The sequence below is a fragment of the Brassica rapa genome, chromosome A09 (assembly GCF_000309985.2).
Source record: "Brassica rapa cultivar Chiifu-401-42 chromosome A09, CAAS_Brap_v3.01, whole genome shotgun sequence".
Classification (NCBI taxonomy): domain Eukaryota; kingdom Viridiplantae; phylum Streptophyta; class Magnoliopsida; order Brassicales; family Brassicaceae; genus Brassica; species Brassica rapa.
The window spans coordinates 45,076,950-45,088,959 of NC_024803.2; the positions used below are offsets into that span (position 1 = coordinate 45,076,950).

General features: G+C 43.5%; 2 protein-coding genes across 2 annotated transcripts; one reads left to right on the top strand and one right to left on the bottom strand.

Moving 5' to 3' along the window:
• The first annotated feature begins 79 nt into the window (after nucleotides 1-79).
• LOC103843819 (kinesin-like protein KIN-UB) lies at nucleotides 80-4,622 on the top strand. The gene is made up of 17 exons (XM_009120599.3): nucleotides 80-394; nucleotides 528-937; nucleotides 1,012-1,233; nucleotides 1,316-1,469; nucleotides 1,556-1,705; nucleotides 1,798-1,886; nucleotides 1,962-2,165; nucleotides 2,245-2,346; nucleotides 2,433-2,567; nucleotides 2,639-2,770; nucleotides 2,979-3,111; nucleotides 3,188-3,280; nucleotides 3,364-3,489; nucleotides 3,599-3,724; nucleotides 3,793-3,936; nucleotides 4,029-4,157; nucleotides 4,262-4,622. The coding sequence occupies exons 1-17, from the start codon at nucleotides 208-210 to the stop codon at nucleotides 4,420-4,422; spliced, it is 2,697 nt and encodes an 898-aa protein (XP_009118847.1). The 5' UTR covers nucleotides 80-207; the 3' UTR covers nucleotides 4,423-4,622.
• On the bottom strand, nucleotides 4,616-11,763 carry LOC103843820 (brefeldin A-inhibited guanine nucleotide-exchange protein 3). The gene is made up of 11 exons (XM_009120600.3): nucleotides 10,330-11,763; nucleotides 9,920-10,237; nucleotides 9,396-9,750; nucleotides 8,887-9,309; nucleotides 8,455-8,747; nucleotides 7,930-8,203; nucleotides 7,141-7,640; nucleotides 6,735-7,056; nucleotides 6,284-6,641; nucleotides 5,561-6,204; nucleotides 4,616-5,465 (listed from the first exon to the last, which is right to left on the bottom strand). The coding sequence occupies exons 1-11, from the start codon at nucleotides 11,502-11,504 to the stop codon at nucleotides 4,869-4,871; spliced, it is 5,259 nt and encodes a 1,752-aa protein (XP_009118848.1). The 5' UTR covers nucleotides 11,505-11,763; the 3' UTR covers nucleotides 4,616-4,868.
• Between the last annotated feature and the right edge of the window lie 247 nt (nucleotides 11,764-12,010).

The window sequence follows — 12,010 nt, forward strand, 5'->3', positions numbered from 1 at the left end:
TCATTCAAAATTACGAGCCGAGTGTGGGCCCCGCCATCCTCCACCACCACCACCATCACTACTGTTATTTTAAATAAAAAATAAATAAATCCCCAAAATTGGAAAAAATCCTCGATTGATTGTGGTCTGCAAGGGGGAGCCTCTGCTTACCTCATTTGCATCTATTTCTCTGACTAATAAGAAGATTAGTAAATCATAGGAGGATAGATGGCAATGGCGTCTTCATCATCGAGAAATGGTGGGACGAGAGGAGGATCCATGAGACCAGTCTCTGGAGCTAATTCGTCAAATCTGAGATCGTCTTCCTTCAAATCAAGGATTCCTTCATCCGCTCCTGCTCCACGTCGCAGCTCTTCTGCTGCTCTCGGAGGAGGAGGAGGAGGAGACAACGGAGGTGTCCCCCGATTATTTATCACTGCGCACTTTGCAAATTTAATTCTAACTACTATTGAACGTTTACTGGTTACGTATTCTCCATTAGATCTGCTCTCAAAGGAGTGTATATTTGCTGTCGTGTTGTTAAACAGTGCCAGGGAGAGTTCGAGTGGCAGTAAGATTACGACCTCGGAATGCAGATGAGTGCGTGGCGGATGCTGATTTTGCGGATTGCGTGGAGTTGCAACCTGAGCTTAAAAGGCTTAAACTTAGGAAAAACAATTGGGATACGGAGACTTACGAGTTTGATGACGTCCTTACCGAATCTGCTTCCCAGAAGCGCGTCTACCAAGTCGTTGCCAAGCCTGTCGTTGAGAGTGTTCTCGAGGGTTACAATGGCACCGTCATGGCTTATGGCCAGACTGGTACTGGCAAGACTTTTACCCTCGGTAGATTGGGTGACGAAGATACCGCTGCTCGTGGTATCATGGTCAGATCTATGGAAGACATCATCTCTGGCACCTCTCTTGACACTGATTCCATCTCTGTCTCCTATCTCCAGGTATAATTGCTTCCTTCCATCCTCTCTTGTTTTTGTTTTTTTTATTCTCACTTCTTTTTTCTCCTCATCTCCAGCTTTACATGGAGACCATCCAAGATCTCCTTGACCCAAGCAACGACAATATTGCGATTGTGGAGGACCCCAAAACTGGAGACGTGTCCCTCCCAGGTGCCACCCATGTTGAGATCAGGAACCAGCAAAACTTCCTCGAGCTCCTTCATCTTGGGGAAACCCATCGAGTTGCTGCCAACACTAAATTGAATACTGAGTCGTCTCGAAGTCATGCCATTCTCATGGTAATATTCCCACCCTCATTCTCATCCCTCCCCTTCTCCCTACTCCGCTTGAGTCCATGATGCATTATCAATAATAGTTCAGGTCCATGTCAAGAGGTCGGTGGTGGAACACGAGGATTCCGTCTCTAATGATGCTGACAACTCATCTCACTTTGTCAGACCGTCTAAGCCACTTGTCAGAAGAAGCAAGCTTGTTCTTGTCGATCTTGCTGGCTCTGAACGTGTTCACAAGTCTGGTATAAACCCTTCCTAATAATCATTAGCTTGTACCAAGCTCTTCTTATTGGATTTTGCTCATGTTTCACCTCCTTACGCAATGCAGGCAGCGAAGGGCACATGCTCGAGGAAGCTAAATCCATTAATCTCTCTCTTAGTGCTTTAGGGAAATGCATTAATGCAATTGCTGAGAATAGCCCTCACGTTCCACTTCGTGATTCTAAACTTACTCGCTTGTTGAGAGATTCCTTTGGTGGTTAGTTATCTTATTCATTTCGTCAGTGTCTTTATTTCGGACTTCCTGCTATACTATCATCATTTCACGTGTATCTGTTGCTTGCGTTTCAGGCACAGCAAGAACATCCCTTATTGTGACAATTGGTCCCTCTCCGCGTCATAGAGGAGAGACAACAAGTACTATATTATTTGGTCAAAGGGTGGGGTTTTCACTAACTTTACCCTTTCCGTAATGAGCAAGTCTACTGAGACATTTTATTTTAAATCTTGGGCAGGCAATGAAGGTAGAGAATATGTTAAAGATTAAGGAAGAATTTGATTACAAGAGTTTGTCCAAGAAGCTTGAGGTCCAACTTGATAAGGTTATCGCTGAAAATGAGAGGCAGCTGAAAGCATTTGATGATGATGTGGAGAGAATAAATCAACAAGCACAAAATCGTATATCAGAAGTCGAAAAGAACTTTGCAGAGGCCTTGGAGGTTGGTTCATTCGAAATCCATTTAGCCAACCCGTGTTTTGTTTCTCTATACCTTGTGAGATCTAATATTATGTTTACAGAAGGAAAAACTAAAATGTCAAATGGAATATATGGAGTCAGTTAAGAAGCTTGAAGAAAAATTGATCTCGAACCAGCGGGAGAATGGCAAACGCAATGGAGAGGTACTTTGCCCTGTGACTATTATTATATGTTTTCGGGGTGATTTGGGTGCGCATCTTTAACTAGTACTTGTTACTTTGCATTGCAGGTCAATGGGGTTGTTACCGCTAGTGAACTCGCTAAGCTAAAAGGATCACTTGAGGAAGAAATAAAGTTAAAGAAGGCAGCTGAACAAGAAGTTAACAAATTAAAAAGCCAGTCAACACTGAAGACAAGATCAGGGGTACCAGTCTTTAACTTCTCTTTCGCTCTCTATATCTCTCAATCATTTAACCAATCTCTCGGGCGTTTTAGGAAGGCGAAGATGCTGGAATGTCAAGATTACAAAAGCTGCTGGAGGATGAGGCTCTTCAGAAAAAGAAACTTGAAGAAGAGGTCACCATTTTACGAAGTCAGCTTGTGCAGCTTACTTTTGAAGCTGACCAGGTACAAATTTTCGAATCTGAATGGGTCTCTCCTTAGGAATTGTCTTTATACATCAGATAAAATGATTAGTCAATTTGCCATCTTTGATCTTGCACATTTTCTGATATCACCTGTTAGCCTGCTTCTAGTGTAACTAGATAACAAATGTATGTTATGAATTTGAGTCTTATGAATTTGTCATCTTGACCGTTGATTATTATTCTTACAGATGAGGAGATGCTTGGACAGAGGTGCACCGGGGAATTCATACTCTGACACGGACTCATTACCATCACGTCATTCCCAAGCAAGAGAATCTGTGAACGGACAGAAGGCACCATTTGCTACACTATGTGAACAAGGTAATGAGGATTTCATCTAAAATGTACGAACTATGTCTATGCGGTTCTTATAACTTTCCATACTCTTTTGAAACAGTGGGTCTACAAAAGATCTTGCAATTGCTCGAGTCAGATGATGCGAACATCAGAATTCATGCTGTGAAAGTTGTGGCCAACCTAGCAGCTGAAGGTAAGTTTTGCATCATTTCTGAGGGTTCGGTATCTTTTATTTCTGCTATAGGTCCTCAGTAGTTGACCTACTTTGATAAGCAGAGGCAAATCAGGAAAAGATCGTTGAAGCTGGAGGTCTTGCATCATTGCTGATGCTTCTCAGGAGTTACGAAGATGAAACTGTCCGAAGAGTTGCGGCTGGTGCAATTGCCAATCTCGCAATGAACGGTAAACTCATTACTGATCAGTGGTTAAGACAGAGCAGAAACACGGAGTTGTTTGTGTAGGATACAACGCTGATGATTTTTTTTTATATAATTTGTTTGTGGGGTAACAGAAGTGAGCCAACAACTGATTGTGGACCAAGGAGGAATTAGCTTGCTATCGTTAACAGCTGCAGATGCAGAGGATCCGCAGACATTACGAATGGTTGCTGGAGCTATTGCCAATCTCTGTGGCAACGGTAAACCCAAACAACCTTTTTCTTTTCTAACTGAACAAAAATCTGAAACATAATGTTGGGTTTGGCAGACAAACTTCAAGCAAGACTATGGTCGGATGGTGGAATAAAGGCGTTGTTGGGAATGGTTAGATGCGGACATCCGGATGTTCTTGCTCAGGTGGCTCGAGGAATTGCCAACTTTGCAAAGTGTGAATCCAGAGCAACCACGCAAGGTAAATAAATAAATAAAGATAGCTCTTACCAGTATTCTTTCAAAATGTTTTATTATTGGGGGGAGGTTAATGTGAAGAAAGAGTGTATGAAGGTGTGAAGAGTGGGAGATCACTGCTAATAGAAGACGGAGCTCTTCCCTGGATAGTACAACATGCTAACGATGAAGCTGCACCAATCAGGCGCCACATAGAGCTCGCTTTATGCCATTTGGCCCAACATGGTTAGTGCGCCATCCTTGTCTCTATTTTGTATTTTGTTGGTCCTCTTGGACACCTACCTATGTGCACTGACAACGTTTCTTGATTTGATGTTTGGTGGGGGCAGAGGTGAATGCGAAGGAGATGATAAGCGGAGGAGCGTTATGGGAACTGGTGAGAATATCGAAGGAATGCTCAAGAGAAGACATTCGGAGTTTGGCTCATCGTACGCTCTCTTCCAGTCCCGTCTTCCGCTCTGAGATCCGCCGCTTAGGCATCCACTTTTGATTTCTCGCAATAATGTATGTAATAATAATGTATCTTTTATAAAACTATCCATCACAAACAAAACATTCTCTATTCATTCAATTTTTGTACTAACCTATTGCATCTCTCTTATTTAGTTTTAATGTTCGCTATTTGTTGTAAGACCATGTTTGCGTGATTTATTCAAACCTCAAATAAAATAAAGAAAGATTCGTTTTTAAGACTTATTATGCAATGTGTCATAATCATAGGCTTGTCTAATATTACAATTTACATAAACGAAAAACAACATATCCGACCACAACTCGTGAACGCTAATCTCTGCCCATTGCTACCAAACATTGAAAGAACAAAAGCAGCAGCAAATGTAGTAGAAAAAAAAAATTAAGAGAAGCAAATCGAAAAGGGGGGGGAGGTAACAGAAAATGAAAAAAAGAAGAGTATACAAACCTCAGAGAGATAATTTATCAGGAGCAAGAGTGGAGGAGAAGAGGTCCCATTGATCTCTGAAGCATATCACTAAGAGCTACTTGTACCTCTCCACCTGACCCATGTTCACAGCTTATCAACGTCGCTATCAGAGGAAACAACTCCGGCAGGTTCTTCTTGAACAGCGACTCTCCCATGTTTCCCAGTGTCTGAATCGCAGCCACCACTAGCGGAGCCCTCGCCGTTAGCTCCTTGCGTTTTCCTGACCCCGAGGGAACCGCCCATCTAGACGACTGCTCCTTCGAACATGAAATTTCCACGTAAAACTCCAGCACCTCTCTGCACAGCCTTATGAGGTGGCTTTCTATCTCCGCCTCCTCGTAGCCCAAGGGCTGGTCTGTTATGAGGTTGTCTAAGAAGGTCATACATGTTTGGAAAGATTCGTTCTCCAGGCGAAGGAGAGGAGCCTCTTGGGATTCAGGGGACGACCCAAGCTCCTGAAGCTTGGCACGTAAGACTGTGTCGGCGTTGATTTTGTGAGCGTTGGATGCGATGCAGTGCATAGCGTCATAGAGCATCAACATGTGTTTGGCTGCGAGAGATGTACGGTACATAATGTATATATCTGTTACCGCCTGCAAATAAAAGAACACATATACTCATAAGGTTGATTATATATGTGTGTATATCCATGGTTGATCACCAAAGAGGCTGAAAGATATCGACTGACCTGGATCACAAAAATCTGAATTGAAGCTTTGGATTTGGCATCTGCTACGGCAGCATGAAGCTGCCTGTTTCTTCTTCTCAGTGCGTCGTTGGTATTTTCACTTGTTTCATCCTCATTGCTTACAACGTCCTGCGTCAAATCTTCACTGGTAACGAATGAGAAGTCAGGGGATGTAGCATCTGCCGCTTCTTTAATACATGACACAACCTCGTCCCATTGTTCGTCTGAGAATTGATGACCCACGTCTCTCATCAGACGTACGAGCGAAGCAATGCCCGCACCAGCAAGACTTTGGTGAGGGCGTTTTATCAAGCTTACGAATAGCATCAGTACTTTCTTAAGGAGAGGGTTAACCGTCTTGTAGAAATTCACAAAGAGATCTACAACTAGTTGCAGAGCTAACGAGCATGTCTCGTAGAGCCAAGACTCTTGGTCGACTTCCCCATTATCAGCTGAATGCTCACCAGGCGGGTCAACGTCGTCGTGACGCACATAATCAAATATCCGAAATAAAACAGACTCGAAAACCCGTTCCCATAAGGACAGACTGAAATGGTCACCATGGTTCCGCAGAGTATCAAACAGGACTTTTAACGCAACCTTCCTTATTTCTGCTCTTGGGTCGAAACTAAGTTCAGATAAACCTGCACGGCAAGGAAAACCGCTGTTGAGATTTTCAGAGAAGTGAAATGCAAAGATGAGTGCTGCAAAGTAACGGCTTACCAGCTAACAAGGGAAACCAAGAATATAAATCTTCATCGCTTTCAAGAAATTTCCCACTATCATGATTCCCGCCTTTTCCTCCCTGTGGAGAAGATGGAGGGTTCCTCCTCAATGATGAACCGACAGAGCCTTCAGCAAGTTTTCTCGCGCAATATTGAAGGAACGAAATGGCTTGGAGACTGATATCTTTCTCAAATTTACTATTGGTAAACGCAACAAGGCAATTCACACAGTCTGTGAAGGTGGTCGTCTCTGTCTCTGTGATGTGTGGGAAGTAGTCTCGGATTATCTTCTCAACCATTTCAAAAGACAGGAACACAATATTTTTATGTGCATCGTGCGCTGCTGTCGTGAAAATCTGCAAGAGCAAACATATTTCAGTAAGTAGATCTGTCATCAAAAACTGCGAGAGACATCAAAGTTAGAGCAGGGAGTTTGATAGATCAAATACCATGAACATGCTCTTCCATCCAGACTTGACACTGTTAACACGTGATAAAACCATCTGTGAGACACATCGTATAATCAATTCCCTGATTTCAACAGCACCACTTTTGCGCATGACGACAACAAAAGGTTTCATAAATTCATTTTGGAAGTTATAATTAGCCAACTCTTCCCGCTCTAAGAACTTCATAGACAGCTGGCGCAAGGAATCCATAGCAAAAATTGCAATGGAGAGATTATCGGAACAGCCAATAGCCACAAAGAAATCGGAGAGCACATGCCAGATGCTCGACCAGACAAGTCTTATGCGATTCATGTTATAGTGCCTGCCATTGTAACCAATATAATACAAATAAGGGAGAGTGTGAACAAGACACAATAAATGTTGTTGATAAAAGATTGATCCTTACGCTATTTCTACAATCTTTGTAAGGCTGAAGACTCGTGGATCAGATGGAGATCGTAATTCATCCATGGACACTTTGCAGAGTGCTTTAACGAAGTCAATTATGGCTTCACTGTTCAATCTTTGACTACGCGTAAATATCCGACTCATGTCACCAACCTGTTCTAGCAAGTTCAGATTGGATATCAGGTTGTTCATCTGCTCAGATGTCACCGTATTAGAGGCCTTGCCAGCAACACCAGAACCATCGTAGGAACCCCTTATCACAGCAGAAGCAGCATACTGAAGTTTTCCAGGTGTTCTTTCTTTAACTGCAGGTACTGAATTTGACTTGGCCATTGGAGAGTTTCCTGACTCGGTTTGAGGAAATGCAAAGAAGGTAGCATCAGGAGGCGCTCCTTCCCCCAAGAGATGAAGATGTTCAAACCGAGAAACACATGTCAATATATGCTCCCAAGCATCTTGCAGATAGTTACCTTCTTCCTCTGCCAATTTGACTATTGCCTGCCAGTGAACAAACAAAAACAATTAATCCATAGAATCCGCTTCTTATCATCCAAAGTATCCAACTCAATTCAACAAAGAAAACAGAAGGTAAAAGCTAGGCCAATCACTATCGTCTATAAACTAGAAAAGCTTAAAAAGAAACAACGCATGGTATTTCCCAAGATTTTCTAACAAAAAATGTGAATGCTAATCCAACATAGAATAAAACTTAAAACTAAATGAGATTTCCCTAACTCTTCTTTTACCCAGAAAATAAGGAAAGCAAGTTGAGAGAAAGGATACCAACCTTTATGGCCTCAATGTTTTTCTGCTTGATATCAGCAGGAGAGTGGAGAGAAGTAAATTTTGCTAGTGATGTCACAAAGGCATCTCTGTGCGTCTTTAAAGACATTACAGAAGTAACATGGATAGCATGGTGAAAACCCTCCAGACATAATGTCGTAATGACTGCATCATCACTCTGGTCAAGTGGAACACTGAAAGCAGCCAACATAGGAGCCCAACACACCTCAACCATAAATCTGAGAATAACTACATCCGAGGCTGCATAATAAACTGACCTACAGTGGAAAACAAAAATCATTAACCCGGGATACACTTTCGGTTAACTCCAATTATAAATACCATAGCTAAACTGAAAACAGGCATAACAATAAGAACAGAGTTGACCTGGCCAACTCCCAAAGAGCTACTATCAAAAGATAAGATGAATGATGCCCAAAAGAGAAAAGATCGACGAAGAATCAACTTCCATGAAATAGACTACTGAACAACAGCGTGCAAATTAAAAAGCACGTTAAAGTAAGCTTACTCAGATTTGCGAGCTTTTTCTTTAAACCTCTCTTGCATATGCCTGATAAGATCATCGCTGGTCTCCATGTACAGATCGTCACCACGCCTAGGAACAACAATATTTAAGATAGTATCCAAGCCAAGTAATCGACTTGAGTTTGCCGGCTGCTTCTGTTGCGGACCCAAACCATCATCCTTCATCTTTATTTCATTTCTAGATATCCTTTCATATAATGCACGCAGATATTCCTCAGGCAAGTCTTTCCCGTCATCTATCCCACGATTATTTCTGATAAAACCATCAGCCGTCATCTGCACGTTGTGATTGAAAACTTTAGAAATGAATAACCTTGTCAAGCCATTGTATCACAAGCTTCAAACTTGATTACACTAGTATCTTCCTAAAGAAGGAATTCAGTAAGGTATTAAGCGAATCAGCTCAAATATGTACCTTGCTCTTAACCATAGGGTTATGTGCATCTGTGTTGAGCAAAATGACAGAGTAAGCGAGTACATATGCCGTATCAGCGCTAGAGAAAGCCTTTGGGTTACATTTACAGTAACGCTCCGCAAACTTCTCCATGATACGATCAATTTTCTGTGCTTCTCCTGGCAGCCTAAAGCCCCTTAGAAAGGCTCGAATGGCCTCATCAAATTCCATGCCTTGAAAGTCGAATGAATCCACATATGCATGCATCACTTTAAGGGATAGGTCTTCTCTTTCCCCCAGATAATCCCCTACCAACGTCTTGTTCAACCCCGATGCATCTTTCAAAAAAGCTGCTATTTCCTCTGGTGAATCTCCCACCTTGTTTGCCTTGATAAGAAACTCAATACCTTTCTTAGGTTTCTGGTTGAAAATAGAAATACCTTCCTGCCATCATTAAAACCATATCAGTTTTTAGTTGACACTGAGACAAAAGAAAACAAGTACCGAATTAAATTAATGTAAAGTTTTACCTGAAGTTCAAGCTTGTAAGCTCGACGTTGCTCTATTGCTAAGGCATCCGAAGTTCCACTGGACAATTCAGACTGAGACTCTGATCTTTCAAACCCTCCATGGCCCCCGTCCCCCTTACCGTTTTCCACCGGATGGCCCCCTTCTTCAAGATTTCTATCATCAATTTCTAGCATTTTTGCTGAATAAGGATCTGGAAGACGCAACTGTTTATTCACCCAGTCTCCCATGGACCTTAAAACAGCGACTAAGCACTTAAGGGCTTCAAGTTTCATGGCTGTTTCTTGTGGTGGCAACAAGGTAGTAACCATGCCAGGAGGCACTCCTTGAGCAGTTTTAAGCAGACCATTGACCATCCTAAAAACAAGGTACAGAAAACAAACACGGAAATGAATGTCACTTCAAATAGTTATTGATCTCAGCTTTTATACCACAAATAAAAAACATATACAGGGCTAAGACATCATTGTCACTACAAATGAGGTTTTCTAATCTAGTGACATAGAATAAGGTAACAACAGCATACCTCTCAAAAATATTGGATGAATTGACATCGCAATCGTAGTTGATGAAGATATCTACTAAAATCTGTGAATCAACGCAGAGCTTTTCCAGGAACCGAAGCACTATCATCTTCTGTTGAAAATCAGGTTGAGCAACATTCTCTAACACTCTTAGAACAATCATAGGGAAGAAGACCCCAATCTCTGCCTTCAGCCCAGCACGGAATCTGGAAACCAGACTAAGTAAAATCGAGCAGGAAAGCTGGAAAATGATCATAAGATTTGAGGCACTGTTTTTCAGCAAGGAGAGACACAGATACTGCTTGATGGCGCCTAAGAACCTGTTTCATCAGGAAATGAAGCCAATTTTCAGAAGAAACACGGATAACTATACTACAGTTGCTAATAATGAAAGAAGATGAGTAAAACAAACCTATCGCTAGTTCTAAAGACAGCACCAGCATTCTCGAGCAGAATCTTCAATAGCTCGAGAGCCACAATCTTCCCCCGCATCAACTCTGGATCTTCCTTGGGAGGCGTCTTCATGGAGAGCTTGCAAAGAGCCCTGAAAACCAAGAAGGCGTCTCTTCTGAGCTTATTCCCAATCTGGACCTCAGAATCATCGTCTTTCTCAACTTCTCCATCGGCCAGCTCCCCTTTCCTTCCTTCGAGGGCGGACTTGTACATACTGATCTCCCAGTACTTGGCATCCAACATATCCTTATCGGTGGAGTCCAACAAATCAGTAGGATTGGCAGTCCCAGGCAGTGAAGTCTCGAAGGCCCCATCGTGGGCGCCAAAAGTGCCCTTGGAGTTAGCTGAGGAGTTGAAGACGCCATCAATGTCCTGCATGATTTTGGTAATGAAACCTTGGACGGACTGCGTGGTGGATGGGTCAGATTCGGAAGATCTGCCGGTGGGCTCCATGAGCTCGGCGACGACGATGGGCTGAATGGGGACAGTGGAAGAATCAGCCTCCATTCTCCGGAAGACGATGACAGACATCTGGACGAGGGAGGCTTTGGCGGTGGCCTGATTAACGGCGTTTCTGCTACCTAAGTAGATACCGTAACAAGTCCTGACGATCTGAAGCAGAGAATCTCCATGGATCCTGAGGGAAATAGAAGTGACGGCGGTTAAGAGCGTCTTGAGGAGGAGGAGCTCGAGAGCTTCGTCATCCAACTCGTGACATTTGCAGATGGTCTCGATGAGCTTGGAAAGGAGCAGGGCGTCGGGAGCGCCGGTGGGATCGGCCTCGCCGCGAAGGTAGCCGTGGGCAATCAGCTTCTGGAGGCAGTCAAGGGCGGGATCGACGATCTTGAGAACGCCGGTGGAGGAGGCGTTGATGAGAGGGCTAAGGATGATCTCGGACTCGGCGAGAGAGTACTCGGCGGAAGCACCGTCGTGAAGGGGGCCAGGAAGGGAGCATCCAGAATCAGAGTCAGCGAGAGGGGAGGAATCGTCGGGGGATCTGAGGCGCAGGATGAGGGATTTGCACTCGTGAGCGAGCTTGGAGTGTTTGCGCCAGGACGCGTTCTTAATGATCTTGTCAAGCGAAGGGATCACTACTCGGGCTAAGCGGGAATCGGCGGCTTCCGTAGAAGCCATTCCAGATTCGAGCGAGCGAGCGAGGGAGCGAGGGAGGGAGCGAGGGAGCGAGGGAGGGAGCGAGCTCACTCACTAATTCTCAGATCTGTGGAGGGTAGAGAGAGTGCGAGATCCAACCAAAAACAATCTTAGCAGCGGAGGGGGGGGGGGCTAAGATTCAGTGGATTACATGTACGAAGATCGGAAAAAGAGAAAAAGTGAGCTCCCTCCTTCTTCGTATTTTTCTTCAGTGAAGCGAGAACCAGATTTGGATTTGGATTTGGATTTGGATCGCCTCCTAATTTTTCTACAATAATTCCATTAGTATACTACTAATTTCGAGGGGGTAATTCTGTAAAATGAATAAAATTGTTTTGTCTGTTGTTGATTTTAAACCTGGGCCACAATTCCAATGGGAGCCCATATTACTATCCCTCGGCCCAGAGATAAGCAGCAGCCCATTTGTGGAGTTGGGGATTCATGTCAATCCGCCGCAAGTAAAGAGAGCAAAAGCAATCTCTTCTTCT